Genomic DNA, 22,281 nt, shown 5'->3' with positions numbered 1-22,281 from the left:
AATGTCACACCAAAGCCCATCATTCTCCATATCACATACTGAAAATGATTTTATTTTATCCATTTACATTTAACTTGATATAAACTTGTCCGGAAAAGTCAAATAATATGCTTTATATTAGCTCAAACATTTATTAAGAAAACCAAATTCCATAAATAAGCACAGACAATAAGTTAAAACATATCACAAATTGACCAGTATGTAACAAGAATGCTTTATCTACACAAAACATCCTATTTCACATGTTTGTTCATTCTTAGAAAGCGCTTCTGTTCTCTGGGTTTGGATTTGACCAGCACATGCAGAAAGAGCTGATTGTGTTTCTCTGTACAAAGTTGCAGGGTTGTAGATGTCCGAGTGCACGCATCGGCGGCCGGCAGGTGGCCGAGGGGCACAAGGGACGACAGGACGACCACAAAACAACCAAGGGCACAGAGCAGCGAGAAGAGAGAAACTGAAAAGGAAGCAAACAAACCCCAGTCCTGAAGGATCCAGAAAAGAGATGTGGCTTTTGCTCTTACAAAAGGAAATTTTGCTTACATGTTTATTTTATTCTTCCTTATAAAGACTTATCAAAATGGGTAAGATCACCTCTTCTTCATCACATAACTGCTTTAGTCTACTCCAGCCACCCGATCCACTGGCATGTTCCTCCTGAGAAGCCTTCCCTCTGTACCCTCACACAGTTGTGCTTAAGAAAATAGAAGTAAGATAAAATGAAAGCGTTCTTTTGCAAGCCAATAGAGGGTCGCATGGATGTGACTAGATAGGGCATGGATAGGGTGGCGGGAGAGGAAAGAAAGGAGTTCAGAGAAAGAACACAAGCATAAATCAAATTATATCAGTTTGGGCCCTCAGATGAGACGGTTGGTAGCAGATGCTTGTCCTCCTTTAAGACCAAAATCCCTAACATTGTGCTGTCCCTTGAACACGTCCGTGTGTGACCTAGGTACACTGGTGTGTTTGTGTGTGTATGTGTGTGTGTGCACGCGCGTGTGTAGTGTCTGAGCGTGAGCGAGAGTACGAGTGTGTGTGTTTCTGCCCACAAACCAGTCCATTGGTGTCTGATTTCAGATCCTGAGTCGACTCCCTGGTAAGTAAAATGGCGGGAAGGATGCTTTCTGCCGGGCGCGGGAGGGGCGTGAGGCGTGGGGAGAAAAGGAGCCAGAGGGGAGGCGCCGGGGAGGGGGGTCGTAGGCGTCGTGTCCAAGGTGTGGCTGGGAACGCCACCGGTCCGAAGGCCGGGAGGAGGGCGCGAGCACGGCCGGTGCGAGGCGGGGAGGCCGGGGGTAGCGGGAAGGGTGGGGTGAGGTGCAGGAGACCCGGCCGAGGGAGGCGTGGGGTGGGAAGGGAAGGGGGCTCTGGGAGGCGGGGGGCCGCGGGCGAGCAAAATCAGGTGGAGGGGAGGCCTCGCAGGCTGGGGCTTGGGGAGAGCCCGAGCGCGTGGAGGAGAGAGGCAAGGGCTTAACAGACCTGGTGGAGGCCAGGGCGAGACGGGACGGGATAGGGCGCCGGGCAGAGACCCGGACAGGGAGCTGGGGTCCCGCGCGTGCCGAAGGGGCCTCGGGACGGCCCCGGGGGCGGCGCTGGGGCGGAGCGGGCCGGGGCGCGGCTGCATTAAGTGAAGCTCATGGAGACTGTGTGCTCTAGCGCCTTGCGGCGGAGGGAGGCGATGCTCGTGCCCCGCCACACATCGCTGCTGTCCGGGGAGCTGCAGAGCTGGGGCGAACCGGAGACATTGCTGGGGCCGGGGAGGGAGGCGGGCACCATGCCGGGGAAGGCGGGCTGGTAGAGGTGCGACTGCAGCCCAGCGCCGTTGGAGCCCGCCAGGCTGTTGGACAGGCCCATGGAGTTGGGCGGCGGCCCGGCCGCCAGGCTGCACTGGGACAGCGACTGCGCCATGGCCTGCTGCCTACCCAGCGCCGGCGGCAGCGGCAGCTGTGACACTCCCGGCATGGCGGCCGCCGCCCAGCGGGTATCGTTGGCATGGAAAGAGCACAGGCTGTCGCCCATGGCAGCTGCGGCGGCGGCGGCGGCTGACGGGAACTGAGGCAGGCCTGGGGTGGGCAACAGGGTGCCCGGTGCGCGGAACACGTTGGTTGTCTTCTTGCGCTTCTTCCACTTGGCGCGCCGATTCTGGAACCAGACCTGAAGCAGGCGAGGAGGGAGACAGACAGGGAACTGTTAGCAAGCCCCGGGGCCATGGGGTTGATGGGGGGTGGGGGCAGGGGCTTAAGTCCCGGAGTTCGCGTCAATACAGCCACTTAGCCACAGTCTGAACAACTGCCATCGGATGAACACACCCCATACCTAGCCAAAGATCCTAGTTTTCCACCAGTTCGTGGCAACTGGCGCCCCGTGTACCCACCAAGCGCACTCTCGCGTTCTCGAGTGATTATGCCCCAGAGCGCTTACGCACAGTGCAAACACACCACAGTGTGCAGTGTTCACCACGCCCCTGCACGCTGATACATTCTGTGCATTGCACAGGTCTGCAGGCAGACATGTGTCAAGGCGCGACCCACAGGTGTACAAATGAAGATAAACATGTGTACCCATGTGGCTTAATAGCATGTCTTATAACTCTGATGGGGTATAGAATTTTCAGAAATGCTGGAAATTTGGAAATTGATGAAGGGCCATGGATGACATAGACAGTTTCAAAATCGAAAGACAAAGGAAACCCCTAACACCACGGTTGACAGAGCAGAGAGGTTAATATAGTGATCGGTGTGGGAAAGTGAGTGCCACTGAGCTACAGTGTTGTTTGGGTTGCCACAGTGACTGTTTCCTCCCACAGCTCTCTCTACTGCATTCCCAAACCACTTTTAAGGACACGTTTGTCTGGCAGTCCTGAGTTGTACCTGCTGCCCCAGCGCTTTCAAGTCTATTCTTTTTTTCTTTTTTAAGTAACTTGCTGAGGATCCCAAGTAACAAGGCCTCTCATACCCTCAAGTTGCCCTCCTTTAATTTATAACTAGAAGCAAATTTTCTGACCAATGCAAGTGAAAGCAAGTTAGGTTTAAAACCCACACTAGTTATGAACAAATTTAATTTTGCTAAGGCAAACACAGATGTCTTTTTTTCAGAGATGAGTTTGATAAAATAAATTCCAAATGAAAATGAGCTTCCTACTTTTTCTTAACAGTAGCCCAGGAAAATCACTCTACCAGCCAGATTTGTCCACAGATGTCCAATTCACTACCACAGGAAAAGAGTTTTGTCTGGAACATATTAAATAAGCTGCCTTGCCAGCATAACCAAAATTTGGTCTTTAAGAAAAAAAAAAAAATTGCCAGCATGCCTACATGGCAGATTTGGAGTCTAAAATCTAATCAACTGGAGATTTGCTGTGCCTAAATGTAAATGATGTGGGACACAGCTTAGGTACTGAGTTTCCTTTTAGAATTTAGTCAGCGGAGTGTGACCACCACACTTGTGGCCCAAAAGGAGGTACAACCCGTTCATCCAATCTATGTGGTGTTTACTCTTCAAGCTCTAATATCAGGAATACCAAGACATACCTACCCTCAGTAAGCCAGCCAGGCATAGCCTTGTATTCACACCTGTGCAAGCAAAGACATGCTCTCTCCGCTTACCAGTGTGAACCACATAGCAATCTAGAATTATCTTTGAATGGGCCTTGGCCTTCCTACCCTAACCCCATCATGGCCCACAGCTATCTTTCTCTGGTTTCTATCACATTTTCTTCATTGTTGCCTATTTGAGTGTCAGCAATGGGCAAACAACCGCTTCCCTTCCTCCTTGCATCTCCTGAGCTGTGGCGCAGTGGATTAATGAGGCAGCAGAACCCTTGATGGTGGATGGGATCAATGTGGTTGGATTGAGCTGTTAGAGGCCTTAGGTGGAGAGCAACCCCTCAGACAACCAGGACAGACTTGTAGTGGCAAATCCCTTTTCAGCACCCACCCAACACAGGATTGGGGTGAATTGAACAGGACGGAGGTCTTAACAGAGACAGTATCTCTGTCCAAATGGTTATCACATCCCACACGCAGCACCCAACTATATTTTGAAAGGTATCTTACAAAGTCAAGACTAGTTCCTAACACCCTACAAGTGCCAGTGAATTCTGAAATGTTTGGTTGTTTGAAGGGTGTGAGGTAGACTAAGGAGTGGAGAGAGAAGCAGAAGAAAGAAGGTGGGGGTGGAATTGCCCAGTAGAATTTTAATAGCAAACATCACTGCCAGGAAGGTTTCTGAATCTAGGATCTACTCAGGCACAAGCGGAAAAGAGCAGCTGTTAAAGAACTAAATATTGTAGGAATAATCGAAAAATCGTGCTCAATTATGTTTGAGGGTTAGTAGTCAAATGATGGCTACAAATTTTTTAATGTTTCATGGCTTACTGGGGTTGAGAAAAAAATCTGCATGGGATCTGAGCACCTCCGTTCCAAGCTATGATGCATATGTTTTTAAAATGTGAATGTTTCCACTTGAAAACTAGAGCATGACGGATTAAAATGCAGGCAAAACCTGAGGGAGATTTTCAAAATGCACAGATGACAACTGCAGGAAATATATTAACCGCAACCATGGGCCAACTTTGTACTCAGTTTGAAATGCAGCTCTTCTTAGAAAATGCTTAATACAACAGTGAGAATCTAATGGAGGTTGGAATCTAAAAATCCACTTTCATGATATCTGCTGTTACAGTAATATAGACATACTGTAAATGTATTTTAAAATATATAGCCCGTTTAATTCCCCAGCTATAAATGGCTTAGAAATAGAGAAAGAGTGGGAGAAAGAAAGAATATTACTTTTTTCCCCCCTCGAAGCAAACGCTTTATGAAGATCTCATTGGAATCCAGCAAGTGATTAATGTGAAGATTTGGGAGGAAATCTGGGGAGCTGTATTAAAGCCTAGATCTCAGGTTCATTTCGATCAGCCAGCCGTGAACTCTGGGCCGAATTCATTACACTTTAATAGTGCTGGGAGAGGAAGAAAATGCAATTTCTCATTCCATTAGAAAACTAGAAAATACTCTCAGCTTGTCCTCCTATTAAGATGTGGCAGGTGACAGGGCCATTCTGGGGGACACGGTCAATGGAATTACAGCACATTATTTTTGTTCATATAAAATATTGAAAGGCAAGCCTGACTGTGCAGAAGTTATTTCACTGATTTGGTTTTTATGTAAATAAAATATTGAAAGTTAATTAATCCGTGCTAGAGACTAATGATTATGCTTATTATATTGCATTTGATCGCGTAATTTGCATGATTCTCGCATTGCTGCTTAATAAGCCATTCCAGGTTATAAATAATTCTGAAATTGGTTTCTAATAATGGCATGCTATAAAAGGAATGGTTTTATTACACTAGCCAGAAAAGGGGAGCAATATCAGACATGGAATTGGCCTCCATGTGAGTAGAGGTGCTTTAATAAATACTTAGAAGTGTGATATATACCAAATATAGATAAAAATATGTATATTGGATAATTTAGCTTAGAATAAAAAAGCATCTCTGAAAACATACAATTGCAATAAATTAAATGTTTAGATCATTTTTAATCAGTGCAGTGGCCCACATACTGAAAAGAATGTGTGGCAATCTGTTAACTATAAAGAAAACTATGAAGTACTCATCATATAAGAACATAAACCAATTACTATTTAATTTGAATTTGGTCAAGGAGCAATGGTACAGTGAGTTGTGAAGTAAATACATTTTCCATAAATTATTTTGCATTACATTACATAATGTTAATCATTTTGAAATGTTAATTAAGAAGGTTATGTTGATCTGATTACTTTTTAAACTATGAAACATTATTTTTAAAAATATTGAAATTGCCATTCTATTAAATTGTTTCTATCAACAGCCTCAAGCTATTATCTTTGGTTGAACATTATGCTAAAACAATTAAAGTACTTTGTCTCTTTCTTCTTGCATATTCTTTTGTGTACTTTTAAAAAATAACTTTCTATCACATAGTTTATATTTTATTTCATTTACAACTTTTTCTATTAAAAGAATCGCTGTCATTAACCTTTGGAAGACCTAATAAAGTTTAATAGACCTCGTTTTCTTTTTTCATAAAATCAGTTGTCCAATTATATTTTACTTGTGATTCTAAGTTCTATTTTAATTTGAACTAATTACCAGTATATCTAGATTAAAACACAGCATTTTTCTCTTTTAAACAACAATTAATAGCTAACATTTCTCTTTAGTAACAAAAAGCAAGTTATGAATTTTGAACCTCCAAAATGAACCTACAATCAAGAATTATCACTAGCATAATATTGAAATTTTGTATTTCTCAAAGGTTGAACTCAGTTTCAGATTTTTAAAAAGGTGAAAGTAAAAGATTTAAGGGACTAGTGATATATATATCTGCACAATATAATTAGCACTCTTTTGATGTGTAATTTTAGTGGCCCATAATTCAGGCCTTTCAAAGTTTATTAACAAAATCACTCAGACCTATATTTAATAAAATTTGTAATTATTATGTTGCCATCCTGAATATTACTTTATTAATTTGACCATTTAAATCCCCGGTGACATTAATTTACTAATAGAACAGAAACATGTACTACTCTTCCCGTTTAGACTCTTAAAAATGCCAAATGAAAACAAATATTTAACACTGTGAATAGGAACACCTTCATCGTCCATTTCTTGGATGATATGTAAATTATTTGAGATATTTTAAAGTTAATTTGTAAAAGCAGGTAGCACTGCTTTAACAAATTAGGCTAACACCCAGGACACCGAGAAAGCAAGGGATGGTTTTCAGCACCATGGATAGCTCAAGACTAAGTGCCGTCTTGAAATTTCACCTCCTGGCATCTGCCATAAAATATTTGATGTTATTTTCATGCTTTAAAAAAAGTGGGAAAGAAATTTGGGATTCGTTAGGCTTGTGCTTTTATACCCCAATTTTCAAAACAGTATAGCTGTGATTTCTAGATAACATAATTTACAACTTGGGTGGTTGAATGAGAACCAGGGGTCAATAATGATTGCGTTTACTACCGATCAACCTTTCCCACCCTTCATGTGCTTTCTTCTGTGCCTTCTTCGGATCCGATATCTACAATGGAAAGCCTTCATTTCTCACCCGCTCCCCAGTTTCCTTAGGGGAATGTTGAAAAACAAACAAAAATCCAGGGCCCACGGGTTGTGGAGGGTCCTGGCTACTTCCAGAGAAATGGTAGAACCTCTTGAAAACATCAAAGGTAAGGATGTTTTGCCTAAGAGCTGCAAGCGTGTGATTTTTAAGAGAATAAAGCCACACCCTGAAATCCGAGGGTGTCTCTTTTTAAAAAACTTTATTTCTTCTCTTTTTAAAAATCTATTCTGTATAATTGTTGCATTCCCCGTTTTATCCAAAAGCTTAACACAAACTCATTAGGGGTAATGAAATACTTGTCAGTAAAGGGAGCTGGAGTTAAGGTGCGCGCTGGGAGACACGGAGCTTGCGTTCTCAGAAGGAAGAGTCGAACCCGGCCTCCCAACAACACGGGACTTTTCAGCCGGGATGCGGCCGTACTGTTGGGAGATGGGCCTTGCGTGTCCATTGGGGAATGGCGATCCCGGCCAGTTTGGGGCGAGAAGAGGCTAACTCAACCCAGGAACGTTTAGGCAGCTGGAGCGAAGCCCAGGAATTCGACAGGGAAAGGAAAGACCCGGCTCCCTTTGCCCAAATCCTCCCGCCCTCTCCTTGCCTCCTGTCCAAGCGCCCAAACTCCGCATACCTGCACTCGGGATTCAGTCAACCCGATACGCAGCGCCAGCTCCTCACGCATGAAGATGTCAGGATAGTGAGTCTTGGCGAAGCTCCTCTCCAACTCGTTGAGCTGTGCAGGAGTGAAGCGCGTCCTGTGGCGCTTCTGCTTCTGTTGGCCCTGCTGCTGGCCGGCTTGGCTGGGGTTCGGGCCGCCCTGGGGCCCGGGCTGCTTGTCGGGGTCTTTGGCGCTCACCGCCAGCGAAGCCGGGGTAGAGCCCACTGTGGTGATATCCTCCCCAGGTAGCAGAGTGGCTCCCTCCACTGGGTCGGAGTTGGGCGCCAGGTCCCCTGGATGGCCCCCGGGGTCAGAGCCCCCCACGCCCAGCCTACACTTCACCGCCTCCCGGTGGCCCAGCAGCTCGGCGGCATCTTTCATACCTGAGAAGGCAAGGGGATCGCGGTCACTACTCTCCTGGCGATGCCAGGAAGGACTATCTTCCCTGTGCGGTGCTTCTGCAGCCCCAACCGCGTCTAAGCTTGCCCTAAGGACGAAACTCCTAGGGCGCTCAGTTGGATTCCCCAGGATTTGGACAATCATGTTGGAATAACATCTGGCCCTTTCCCCTCTCTCTGCAGCTGACCCCGGTAGCAAACAGCACATGTTTTCGTTTCTCCCACAATAAAACTGCTCCCAGGCCCGGCAATAAAACTTGCCTCCTGGTCCCTTTCATAAACCCTACCCCTGCCGCCCCAAGAAATCGAGAGCAAATCCTTGGACATTGGGGGTAAAGTGGAGAAATAAAGAAAATTAAACGATTCTTGATTCTTAGGTTGCTGTCTCACCTGAGCTAAGGCAAACTGACAGCTCTACCTTCCAGATTCCCTCTCACTTTCGGAAGATGAATAAGTCTCCGAGACTTCCACCCCCCGAAATCAACCCAAATCAGCTCCGCCTCCCCCCTCAAATCAGAGAAAGTGTTTGGAAAATGGAGTCACATCCATCACTAAAGATTCCCAAACCGGAAACCCAGAGCCCAACAACCCAGATGGCTTAAAAGAAACTCGAGTAAACTCTATAGACATAGCATTGAATCAAACTTTAGAGAATTCAACTTTTCTTTCTGGAGAAATAAAAAAGCTCTTTTCTCTCAGCCATTGGCAACGCTGAGTCCCTTGTAGAAGGTAGGGATGCCTGAGAGAATGAATCTGGCTTCTCTCCTTCTCAACCAGAACACTTAGCAAATCCACCTCGATGACAGCAATTTCTCCTTCAGGGCAGATATTTTAAAAAAGAAAACAAATTCAACTATACTTGGAGGAAGGAGGAGGGAAAAAAGGTGGTGGGGAGAGAGAAAGGAAAAAGGAGAGAGAAATCCCAAGTCAAAGCTATCAGGAAAGAAAAAGAGAAAAACACCTCCAAACAAATTATCACGGGATAGACCGCCTTTGAAAAAAATAAAGGGGTGGGGGTAAGCAAAAATAAGAAAAACAAAAAGTAACAACATTCCCCAACTCCTTTTCTAGATCTACATATTCCATAGATTTTTTTAAAAAGACGATGTTAAATCAAATTAAACTTTAATACAGCACAATTACTTTTAAAGAAATTAGTCCATTTAGGGCGCATTAAGGTAAAATAAGGAACAAATTGACAATTTCCTGCCCCGGCTTCTCCTGGCTGCCGGGGCCAGAGGCGCACACTCACCTAGCCTGGCGTCCAGGAGGTCGGCGTGAGACAGCATCGCGCACCGCTCCAGGGCGAAAGCTGTTCCCCCCCAAATTTTAGCGGCTTTAAGTTATTTAAAATAGATATAAGCTATAAGCTATACGATATAGATATATATAGATCACCTAAATGAAAGAAAATTCGGTTTGTGGTTAAAAAGGGGGCTTCTTGCATTATAATGTCCTTTAGAGAGACGGGGAGGTGCTTAACAGTTGAATGAACCCGTGAGCAGCTTGGCGAGGGGACCAATCAGGAGGGCAGCCTGCAAATGTCAGCACCCGGAGAGTCCCCCACTCCGCCCGCCCGCCCGCCCGCGCCTGCCCGGAGGAGGCGGCGGCGGCGGCAGCCCTGGCAGCTCCAGCCCGACCAGCAGTTAAGGCAGCGGCGGATGCCTCGGTCTCATCCCGGGCTTCTGGGCCCGGCCTCCGTTAGTTCTTTCCTGGGATTTTCTCCCAGGCACATCTTTCCTTCCCCGTGTCCTGACCTGCTTGCTTCACAGGCGCAGCTCCGTGTCTCAGAGCTAGTAACTTCCTGGAGCAAGGGCAGGGAAGAGACCAGAGCAGGGCATGACCCCCGCGTGACCCAAGAGTCGCCCCCGCCCGCGCGTTCTAGGCGACACTGGCCTGCTCTGGTCAAGCCCAAGGTACCACCAGGGCACGCGGCGGCCTCCAGACAGTGCCTGCACTTCGCCGCTGCTCAGCCGGCCTGCACCAGAGATCCAGGCACCCTGCCTGAACCACCGGGCCTACCGAACACCAGCCCTACCGCCAGCCTAGAGCGCAGAGGAGTCGGCTCTCCCGGCGCTGCCGGTGTCCGCTGTCTGCTTCGGAGACCTGAGCTCAGGGTGCATTGGTGCGCTCAACACTCTTCCCACGAGGCTCTATCCTAGGTTCCACTCCTCTGCCCGATCCCGCTGGCTAGCATCCTGGCCCCCGACCCACTCTTTTGGTCAAAGTTTCTAAGTTCAGCTCGACTCCCAACTCCACTTAAGGCTGTAAATAAAGTTAAATGCTCTTTATTTTCCTCTTGAATATGTTAAACTACGTGAACAATTTAAAGTGCTTTGCACAAGTGAAGCGAACCATTTCTAATGTTCTGATTTTTCAGAGCCAGCCAACAACAAAGTTTAGATTAGTAATATATTTCTAACCAGAGTAATTTTCAAGATCATTAGGCATTTATGTAATTAGTGCCAAATCTATAAGCTTTTATTACGATTATTAGAGTAAAATCAGTATAAATTTGTACTAATTTACTACTGTTTAGACTTGGCTGTCAAGCCCAGAGGTTCTTATTGTAAATGATAACTGAGGAAATTAAGTGCAAAATTCTGTACCATTTCTGATCTGCTCCTAAACAATCCGTTTCAATTGTATTTGTAGCAGAACATAATGCCCTTTTTAAAGTTATTTGACTTGTATTTTTATTTGCAACACAAGAAAAATGCCCTCTACCCAGTCACAATGAAAACTGATATTTACTACTCCCAACTTGATTAACATTGATTTTTAATTCGAGAGTGATGCAATTAAGATTATTCATTTAGTGCAAATAAAGCTTCCACAAAAGGGTAGCCCTATGAAGTCTGTTTTAAATAATACAGAGCAAATGGCTTTTTTTGTTCGCCGTCCAATTGACTTACACAAAACACTGGAAATGCTGCCTGAGAGCAGATGCGAGAGAGGAATTGTGTGTGTGTGTGTGTGTGTGTGTGTGTGTGTGTGTGTGTCCTCAGCTGTGTGACAGGGACCAAGCAGGGAGACAAAGGAGGCGGCAAACGCGAACTCTGGGGCAGTTTTGTTTCCTCCTTCCCTCCTGCAGCCCGTTCAACCTCCTCCCGTGCACACAAGTGTGTGTGTACGTGCGCACACACGTGTGAATGCAGGGCATAAGCTATACTCTGTCCTTCCGAACTGTGGAGATGGCTTACCCGGAAATTCCGGGCCTGACTGGGCTTCAGAGGCCGCTGCAACTGCTGCCAACGCGGCCTAGGTGGAGCTGGGGCGCCGGGGTTGTGGATTTGGGCTTGGCGGAGCCTGGTGGCTGCCGCCGATCTGCGAGCCTCAAGGGCACTCGGCAGGCGCGCGGTGCCCTTTCCAGAAAGGTTTTGCCTGTGAGGAGAATTTGAGACCTAAAGTAAACACAGTCCCTCCAATAAAACCTCCCTTTCCTCAAAAAACCCCCGGAGCCTAAAAGCTATAGCTCAGGGCGGGAGCAGCAGCAGCAGACCCGACTGCAGACCAGGACCCGGCGGCGTTTGCTCAGCACGCGGCTGGCAGTGCGCACCGGGCTGTGCACGTCCAGGGACTCGCAAGGGGTTTGTGCCCATCGTGTGGCTTTCGGAGTATCCTGGCCAGAATGCAAAGGCAGGGGTGAGGAGAAGTGCTAAGGAAGGAACTGGGAAGCCGAGCAGCGGCACCCCGCTCCCGCAAATAGGCAGGTCTGGCAAGGGCCTCACTGCAGGGGCTCTCCACCTTGCCGCGAGGGAGGGAGGGAGGAAAGGTCGCGACCTGGGAAAAGAAGAAGGGCACAGAGCCTTGAGTCTACACGTGTGTGCACCCCAGCGCTCATGTCCCCCTTCCACAGCCGCCCCAGATCACCCTCCAGCCGTGCCGCGTCTTCCCACACGCACTCGCTCGTATATTCTGTTTTGTTGTATCTTTCAGGTCGATAAATAAATGTGTAATAGTTAATGTGAAGACACATCAGAGTAATAACAATGGGACGAAATCAAAGGATTATCCATCTCTGTTAGTAACCGCTGAATAACAATGTTGCGGCGTGATTGATAGCCCGCTTCATTTTATGACTTTTCTATTGGTCTTGATTTTTATAGCAGTATAAACAAACTAAATCATTTCTTCCAAGACTTCAGAGCATAAGTACCTCGGGGTGGGGGGAGGAAAGGAGGGCTGAAAGAAAGGGAAATCTGAGAGTGGGTGGGGGTGACCTGGGTGGTGTGGGGGCGTCGAGGTGGGGAGGGCGCTAGTCGGCGCGGGAGCGGGAGCCCAGAATCAGCAGCCAGCAGGCGAGGAAAACGACAATAGTCTGGGTGTAAAATGCCCCCGCGCCTGGTTTCCTCTCAGCAGCTCGTTTTGGCCAATGTCTGAATCCACCTGGGCAGCGCCTGAGATGTATTTACCAGAGTTTTATCCCCGTCATCTTCCCACGTTCCTGGGGCAGCCGGGAAAGTGCCGGTCAGGCCCATTGCTGTTGATAATTTAAGGCATTTCCCACATGATCATGGGAACTGAAGTCCCTAACAAGGCGAGGCTTTAGCGCAATGGCCCCCAAATCTTCGGAATGACAAGAATGTCTTCAGAAATCACTTCAAAGCAAAGTAAAAGGATTTTCTATGACGGATCCAGTGATTTTTCCTCAATAAATAGGTTTTAGATTGTTACACACACGTAGAAGTGGAACAAAGGGAACTACCAGAAAATATATTGGTTGCCCCTAATAAAATTTATTTAGACAGTTTACTTCTCATAAAAAATAGAGATTGAATTTTGTACAAGAGCCTGCCAAGGGGCGATGCACAGGGAAATCATTTTTTTCTTTCTCCTTTTCCCCCTTCTCCTTTTTAACGAAGCACAAAGAGCGTTTAAAGGCCAGGGAACCTTCTCCTGCCACCCGAGAGCCTAGACCTAGCAGAACTCAATAGTTTTGGGAGATATCAGCTTAGGGGGGGAAAGATATATATTTTAAAACCAAAATCTTAATGGCCAATTAGGTAAATTACAAACACAACAACCACACAATAGGTATTTTTCCTTCTGCTTTGCCATCCCATTCCAGAGCAGGACTTAGAAATAAAGTGTGGCTGGATTAGGAGGTGGGATGGGGTGGGAGATGGGGCAGTAAGTACTTTAAAGATGAATTTATGCTGATTAGGTCTGCAATTCTGATTTTCTCTCTAATTGCATTTCTGCATTCATTGTGAATCCTTTGTAGAGAAACAGAAAGAATGAAAATATATACAGGGTGCTCTGGGAAGAATTGGGTAGTGCGCCCAGAACCCTAATTGCTTTTTCCACTTACAGAAATCTCGGGTGTTTATTAAATGTAACTTTCGGCTGCTTGGGTTGCTTGTAAACTGCTCTCTTTTCTTTGCAGACAGTGGGCTGAAATATGGTGCGTTATTATTCACATTCCTGCTATTAAATGCTGAATTGTAACATTGTTCCCTTTAATGAGGAGCGCCTCCCTCAATAATTAACGATCTCACATTTTCCTATTTTCTTGCCTGATGAAAAGAATCAATTTTAATTCGTGGTAAATTACAGCCATGCTTTTGGGTATTATTTGCTTACAGAAAACAAATCAAGTGACTTGAACACTCCTGTTTACTTTTCCAGATATGCAATAACCCAAACGCAATGGCAAATCAGATCGTGTTCTTCAGGCCTACTTTAGAACCGGAAAATGATTAAAGGGTGGGAGGCAAACGCAGGAAAGTAAAGGAAGTTTCCAATTCTACTGCTTTTGGAAAAACACACATCCTGCCTCTGGTGCCAGAACCGGCTTTCCTCTAGTCCCTACCAGAGTCGCCCACCCCTCTTGGATTGGGGTCGGTAGATCACATCTAGCCACCCCAGGGTTTGGTACTGCTCCATGGATGGCTTATTACTGGGGTCGATTTGAGGCTGGGGTGAACGCAAGGAAGGAGATCTGGGAGGCCGGCCAAGTCTCTGTGAAGGGGTGCCGGGTGCTTCCACAGTTCTCTACACAAAAGAACTCTCTCTCCTTCGAGGTTCCCAGCCAAAGCGACCACAATTAAAGAGGCTTCCGCTGAGTGCCCTTGCACGTTCACAGCGAAATCGCCCTCAACTCGCATTGGGGCGGAGTCTCTCCCGGACACCAACGTCTAGCCAAACAGGCCTGGACTCAGCCCAAATATGCGTCCTCTAGGCTTGCGTGGGTGGGGAGCACAGGGACTCCAGGCCGCTCTTAGCTAGAGTGGTCGACTTGATAATAGCCGGCCTGAGCCTGTGGCCACAAGGACCCAAGTGCCTTGCCTCGGAGTGAAATGCCAAGAACCCACACTCCAAGCTTTCTCCCCCAGCCCCCTTTGGCGTAAGAAGCAGGCCTGCGTGTGCATGACATGTGTACTTGTGTGTGCGCTTGAGTGAACAGTGCGTGTCTACTGCCTGCTCACCCCATGGCGGGGCGTGCCAGGGGCTGCTGAGGAACAAAAAACCTGCCCCAAACTCTGATTTCATACCTACCACCCAAAACCTTTGGCAATATAGGAGATGAACGTATTTAATTTTTTTTTTTTTCTGGAATGAACGCTTTCCCAGACATTTGAGTTTGCAAATACAACCAGACAGTCCACCTGCGTGACTCTGCGGGCTCAAGGGCCAGACCCTTGCTTATTTATCTTTCCTCTTAACTTTCTTTTCTGACAACTAGCATGGCCCTCAATGCAGAAACCTCGACACAAAACAATGAGGGATTACCCGCTCTCTGACTGTGTCTCTTGCTTTTTCTCCCCTTTTGCCCAGTAGTTTTAACAGCCCCAATTAACCACACGGAATACACTAAGTAACATAGAAATTTTGTTTGCATGTATTAAGTTCGTTGCTTTTTCTGATTTCTATTTACTCCGGATAAATAATCATATATCAGTTATTCAGTTAGGTGACAAGGCTAGTAATTGGAATAAAAGAAAAAAATCTCATCCTTATCTCTTTCTGTAACTAGATATAGTGCTAATAAGACTGCATCAATCTTATCTAGCAAATAAATAAAATAGACAAACAAACAAATTCGCCTCCAACAAGTTAATGCGGTGTATCTGAGTGGAAAGTAGATATTTTCACGCATTCTGGAGATGAGGAGTGACTTTTAATAAAATCACAAGAAAAACAAATGTAATTCTGTAAGCCATTTCGTGGAGCCGCCAGCGTTCCCCCTCCCCCTCTCTTCCCTCCAGGCTCCACCGTCCCAGCCGTTGTCTTTCATCAGCAGTCGGTACCAGGTTGAAGACTGACACGGCTCGGCCTCTCAGCTCCTTTCCACTTGTGGTGTGGGGTAGGGGAGAGTAAGTAATACGATTCTGTAGGTCATGAACCTTCCTCGAGTAGGATTTTCTCTTTCCCTGTCTTTCCCTCCATTCTCCACCTTCCTGCCCGTGCTCTGCCTCTTGCCTCCTTTCCCTCCTTTGCTTTCACTCTTTTTTCTTCTTCCCTTTATTCTCTTTCCAGCCTTTTCGTCCTGCCCTTTTCTCTCTTTCCACTCTCCCTCTTTCTCTACTCTCACGTCTCCCCTTCTCTCTCTCTCCTGTTCTCTTTATTGTCTTCCCTTCTCTCTTCTCCCTCCTCCCCCTTTTCTCTCTGCCCCCCTTCCTTGTCCCTTGCCCCCTCCCCGCAGCCCGAGTGCGGCTAATTCCGGGCGTCTATATTCACTCAATTAGAGAAATCTACAGAGAAGATCGATCTTCCATCTGCAGACATGCCAGCTTAACAAATTAGATTCTTGTTTCGTGCAGGTGATTTGGTGACAGTTGGGGAATTAGAAGTAATAAGTTGTTGTGTTTGAGCCCGGGCCCCCGCCCCCCGCCGGCGCCTCTCCCCGCCCGCGGGCCCCTCGGCCGCGCCCGCCGCCCGGGCACCCCCTACCGCCCCCCCAGCCTGCCCGCGCCCGCCGCCGCCGCCGCCGCATCCCCCGCCGTAATTAGTGCTGCTGCCCTCCATGTGGGCTCGATTAAACCGTGATTTAGCCGAAAGAAATATAATTATGGCTGCAAATAAAATAATCAGCATTGAAGAGCGATTTCCTTAATGAGATGGAGCGGTTGCACGTCACGGAGTAAAGGGGTCTCATTAAGAGGTGGTAATGAGGCTTGGGTGGATGGTGCAGTTACAAAATAGCCCAACTCCTCTGCAGGCCCGGCCCGCCCTCCCGAAGTGCAGGCGGTATCTCCGTCCCGAGGTCCGGAGATGCGGCAGTCCTGGAAGGGCACCTGGACCCTCCCAGCTGGGACCCCAGGGGGCGCAGCGCCAGCGGTGCGGCCTCGTCCCTCCGGCCTGTCGCGCCTTGGCGCCTGGAGGGGCGGACCGAGGCGAAGACCCAAGGTGAGAGGAGGACCGGCCTCGCCAGGCTTTCACCTGCAGGTCTACTTCGCGTCGCAGCCAAGTTTGCACAAACTTAAAGGACGCGGACACTGGCGGACCTGGTGGGAGGGGCCGCTGCTCGGTGCTGAGGGACAGTTCAAGGAACTTCTGCGAGCAGGTGGAAGCTCTACAGGCAGACCCGAGTTCAAACCGGAAAATGCCACAAAACAGGTGCCCAGAGTAGGCGTATGCTACCCTTTAAGACACCTGGCCTGGAAGAGCTGTGGGATTTTTCAAGATCCCCGAGGTATTTTCCAAATTTATTCAGGTATTGAAAAACCCACAACTGTTCATTTTAACTCTCATTAATAAAATCAAATTATCACAAAACTTTCTTAAGTAGGTTCCTCTGACCTTTCTGGTTTTTTAGCTCAGGAGAGCCCATGAATTCCTTCTTTACATCAAGGTGCATTCACACGCATACTCCCAAAGTCCGGATGTGGTGATACCTCAGTATTTATATCTTATTAGATTGTTAGCCTTTTCCTCGATCCAGTTTCATCATTTGAAACCATTCCCAATTGGACAAAGGAATTCACAGTATCCACACAATGTGACTAAGAGAAGCTGACACACTTTCCCTTATTCATCCAACCAATATTTACTGGCCAACTGTGTGCTAGGCACTATGCCGGCCGGGTAGGCACTGGAGAATGAGAGGTGAGTGGATGGACAGATCCTTGGCCTGGTAGAGCTAATGGTCCAGTGTCTTGGTTTTAGTCAGTTTTTTGGCCACTGCAACCAAAAGATTTAACAAAAACAATTTTAGAGGAGGAAAAGTTTATTTGACACAGTTTAAGAGGCCTCAGTCCATAGAGAGCCAGTTCCAATGCTCTGAACCCTACATAAGGCAGAACATCATGGGGGAAGAGTATAGTGGAGGAAAGCAACTCGGAACATGGCACCAGGAAGAGGGGGGAAGGGGAGGGAATGGGAGAGAGGGGGAGAGGGGAGAGAGAGAGAGAAAAAATATATACCTCAAAGGCACACCCCCAATGACCTATTTCCTTTAGCCACCTTTCTGCCTACAGTTACCACCCAGTTAATTCATTGAAGTGGATTAATGCATGCATTAGGTTAAGGTTCTCATAAGTCAATCATTTCACCACTAAATTTTCTTGCATTATCTCACACATGAGCTCACACATCACCTCATATCTAAACCATAACAGGCCTGAACTGAATTTTTCATCCATGGTGAACTGTGGACATTAGGCATTTGTACCCTGTGGCAGGCAGAGATAACCCAAGAAATTGTTATAGGGCACAGCTTAAGAACAGACCAATCACCACTGAGAAGTCCAACTTTGAGAGTCTTTATTAAGCTGGCCAGCTGACCATCTCACACAATGCCCCAAAAAATGGCTATTGGGAGAACAGCCCCGACCACAGGGTTGTAGGGGTTCTTATACCAAAAATCACATTAATCATAAGTGTTTGTTGCTATGATTCAAAATTACACATTAACATCATGAGATCATCGACAGAGGGGGAAGTGGGTCAGAATGACCCTTACCTAGGTACAAACTAAAGAATGGTTACTAACATCCACACAACACTGTTCACATGGTACATTATTTAGGAGCAATAGGGATCAAAAGAGAGCAATTCTTTACTACATAGGATTTGCCATTGTATATTATTAAACATGTCACACCAAGTAACTGATGATGGGCACAGAGGCGGGGTGTACCCATGGGAGAAGCTGATTTCCTACATAACATGGAGTCTCAGAGCAAAATGGAGTCTGTTTAGTCATTTCCCTGGCCTATAACATTCTCATGGAGTCAGATCTGTCAGCCCATCACAGAAATAACTTAGTCTTTTTGTGTGTGTGTGTGGTGCTAAGGATCTGTGTTAGCTTTTCATCACTGTGACAAAATACCTGAAATAAATAACTTAAAAGGAGGAAAGATTTGTTTTGGTTCATGTTTTTGGTCCCTGTTTGGGACTTGTGGCAAGCCAGAACATCATCCTGGGGTATCTAGGCCCCACTAGGCCCCACTTCCTAACTGCACCACAGGCTGGTGACCAAGTCTTCAACACATAGCCTTTGGGGTATATTTAAGATCCAAAGTATAACAGGATCAAACTGAGATGTCATACATGATCAACACATACTCTATCACTGAGCTAAGTCCCTGCCCATCAGTTATGTCAGTGTGCTCTGACATCCTTTCATCTTCTCCATCAGTATTTACTTGCTGTTATGGTTTAGATGTGGTGTCCCCCCAAGAGCTCACATGTGAGACAATGCAAGAAGGCTTGGAGGAGAAATGATTTGGGTATAGCCTTAAACTAATCAGTGGATTAATCCCTGATGGGATTAACTGAGTGGTAACTGGAGGCAGGTGGGGTGTAACTGGAGGAAGTGGTTCATTGGGCGTGTGACTTGGGGGCATATATTTGTATCTGGACAGTGGAGTCTCCTCTCTGCTCTCTGATTATCATGTGGGCTGCATCCCTCCAACACACTCTTCTACCTTGTTGTTCTGCCTCACCTGGAGCCCTGCGCAATGGAGCCCTGTTAATGGATAGAGAACTCTGAAATGGTGAGCCCTTAAATAAACTTTTCCTCCTTACAACTGTGTTGGTCAGGTCTTTTCGTCACAGCGGCAAAAAAGGTGACTAAAAACACTTGCCATTCAGAAACCTCCTATCCTGAACTCTTGGATATTTTAAGAAACAATTTTTGGTGAGGGGTCATAGATTCCTTTGAAAATCCGTTGAAAGCTACAGATCTTCTCCTACTAAAGTGTCTATACTTGCAAACAACTTTAGGGGATTCAGGCTCCTTATGAGCCCATCTATAGGGCCCAGATTATGAAAGAGTGGTATCTGGGTAAACCTTTAATATTTATGATTGTGACCTTCAGAGAAGAAACAACACAAATCTCCAGAAGGGGTTCTATCAGAAAGTTTGAATCTATGGAAGAGCCAGTTGATAATCAAAGAAATGGTTAAACCAGTAAGTTCCAAGAAAATAACTGGTTGGAAGATGCATACAGGTTAATAAATTCATCTTCCATCTGACTTAAATGTAGGTTGATATTAATCTAAATCTGCATTAAAATTTTCCACATTGCAGAGAATTATCAGGAAACCTATTTTGATAGTGGGCAACTCTTGCCCTAAATGCAGGCCTGGGCAGCTGGGGAGAGCAGCTCACACAATGGTGGATTTTAAATAAGCAGACCTTTCCCTGAGTGGAGGTGAAGGTGAATGTGATTAACATTCACAAACTGGGACCACAGGGAATGAAGGGTGATTGAAAGCCTGTCTTAAGCCCCCTAAAGCCCCCAAATCCAGAGCTTAGGTTGATTCTCTCATTGACTCCCCAAAGGCATTTTACACTTTAGGACCCAAAAGCCTGCTACAGAGCTGCCTTTGCCACCCTCCCACACTTTCCCAAGTTGCCAGCATATGGAATTGGAGAGTGTTTTCTGCACAGGAGAGTGTCCTTTCCCGGATGCTTTACAACAAGGATTTATTCCCTATTCCCTTAATTTTCGAGAGGTCCCCAAGTTACCCATTAGGAACGATGTTGACTTTCCCATATATATTCTCCTGGCACAATCTCTTTTCACTCCCGTGGAGTGGCTGCTGTAGGTATGGAAATGTATATTAGCTAGGAAGCATGTTTAGGCTACTGGAACAGAGACCCTAAATTAGAGAGGCTTAGAACAGAATTTTTTTACTCTCTCACATAACAGCTCATACAAAAACATTCTAAGACTACGGATGTGACAGCTTTAAAATGTTGGGAACCCAGACTTCTTCATTGTTTCTCTGCCTTCCTTAACACTTGCCTTCCATCTTATAGCCTAAGGTGGCTGCTCCAGCTCCTGCCATCACCTCTGCATTTTGGGCAGCTGGAAAGGGAGGTGAAGAGGAAAGCTCATTTCTTTTTTTTTTTTTTTTTTTAAGGGTAGAACTCAAAAATGCTTTTATTACTTCCTCTCATGATGCATTGATTAGAATTTAGCCAGAGGGCCATACCTACCTCAACAGAAACTGAGAACTGTAATCGTTGCACTAGTTAAAACAAGAGAAAGGAGGCTCCCAGCTCTCCAGCTGTGGGATGGATGAAGTTATTATCTTCAGCATGACCTTCTCTTATGACTTGGCCCCATCCTTACTCTTCGGTAGTATTTGCACTGAAATATTCATGTGTGTTGAGTAGAGAAGGAGTAACGGCAGAAAATAGAAGTAGAGAGGACAATTAGGAGCCTAACACAATAATCAAAGGGAGAGTTGATAGTTGCTTGGACCAGTATAAGAGCAGGGCAGGAAGTGGTAAGTGGTTAGAATCCAGAAGTATTGAAGAAGTCTAGGATTAATCCTGCTTCTAAAATGTGGAGTATGAGAGGAGTCACGCTTAATGCCATCCATTGCTGATTTATTGACCATTCATTCACCAAATGATTACTGAGCACTGACTGAGTCAGCACCAGACAGGAACAGGTGGATACAATGGGTGTAGCCATACCAAAGAGTTAACAAATTTAGACAGCAGAGAGAGAAATACAAATATGTGTGTGTGGTATAAAAAGTGAGTACAAGAGGCTTTGCTGTATAACTTTGAGGAAACTATCTAGTCTGGGGCCTGGGAAGTGATGTCATAGCTGAGCTAGGAAGGACGCATAGAAAATGACAGGACATTGAGACCAGACAGGGTCAAAGGGGAATGGCATTCCTGTAAAGGAATTGCTGTAATCCAAATTCCTTCCATGGTTTAATATTATCTACTGGGGATAATAGATGAAATCTTGGGACATGAAGTCAAGAACCCTGGACTTAATTCATGCTGTCTCTGAAGAGAAAATACCTTTTGAAGTTCAAGTTAATTCAATTCTACCATTTGTAAGTTCTGAGCCAGGTTCCCAGCCCCAAAATCATAGTCCATGGTACAATTTGACTGAGATCAGAAATAAAATTGAAGTTGCTGAGTTTTAGGATATACAAAGACATTCTCCATGAGGACAGTCTAAAACTCAGAGGATTTCAACAGAAAAGGACAGATGCTGAGAGGTGATGTGATCAAAATCTGTACAATTCAAGGAAGTGACAAGAGAGTAAATAGGGATTAGGAGAAAAATTGCAATCTTCACTGAAGACAAAAAGTTCTTTCTACAAGATAAAGTAAACCCATGTAATCCATTCCCTCTAAGAAGTGCCAAAAGTACAACAGTTGTTGGGATAAGGGTTCAATGTCAATTAAAAAACTAGCAATGAAATCAACCATGACTTAAATAAGGTAGAGGTTTATTTTTGTCTCATTTAATGGTCCATAAGTAAGAAATCCAGAACTGTTAACAATAATCTTATGGTGTCAGGGCTCTAGCCCCTTTTATCTTGTTATTCTGTCTGCCAGGGTGTCCCCCTTGCTTATGTTATTCAGGAAGGATCACCACCATGTCACATTCCAGTTAGCACAAAGGAAAAAAGGGGCAGAGAAGTGTGTCCATCTTCCTTTAAAACTTCAACCCAGAGGATTCACATATCACTTCTGCTAGTTCCATGGACCAGAGCTTGGTCAAATGATCACCAAACTACAAAGAAGGTTGGGAAATAGCCCCTGTCCTGGATGGTTGTATTCTAGGGAGGTAACAATAGAGGGTTTTAGTATTAAGAGAGAGAAGGGGGAAACAGCTTACCAAGGGTTCCTTTTCTTACTCAGAACTGCCAAGGTTAATTCTTGAAAGGAAATTTTCAGGAGTGTGTGTGGACA

At 46.0% G+C, this 22,281-nt stretch overlaps 1 protein-coding gene across 1 annotated transcript; it reads right to left on the bottom strand.

Annotated features, from left to right (window-relative positions):
- Positions 1 to 1,617: 1,617 nt before the first annotated feature.
- OTP (orthopedia homeobox) lies at positions 1,618 to 9,448 on the bottom strand (the record flags this gene model as incomplete). The annotated part of the gene is made up of 3 exons (XM_079144331.1): positions 1,618 to 2,148; positions 7,735 to 8,144; positions 9,412 to 9,448. 3 exons carry the CDS (start codon positions 9,446 to 9,448, stop codon positions 1,618 to 1,620), a joined length of 978 nt encoding a protein of 325 aa, XP_079000457.1.
- Positions 9,449 to 22,281: the final 12,833 nt, after the last annotated feature.

The sequence above is a fragment of the Sciurus vulgaris genome, assembly GCF_902686455.1.
Source record: "Sciurus vulgaris genome assembly, chromosome: 6".
In the NCBI taxonomy this organism is placed as follows: Eukaryota; Metazoa; Chordata; class Mammalia; order Rodentia; family Sciuridae; genus Sciurus; species Sciurus vulgaris.
Note: the sequence above shows the minus strand (reverse complement) of the source record. Positions and strands in the feature narration are given on the sequence as shown.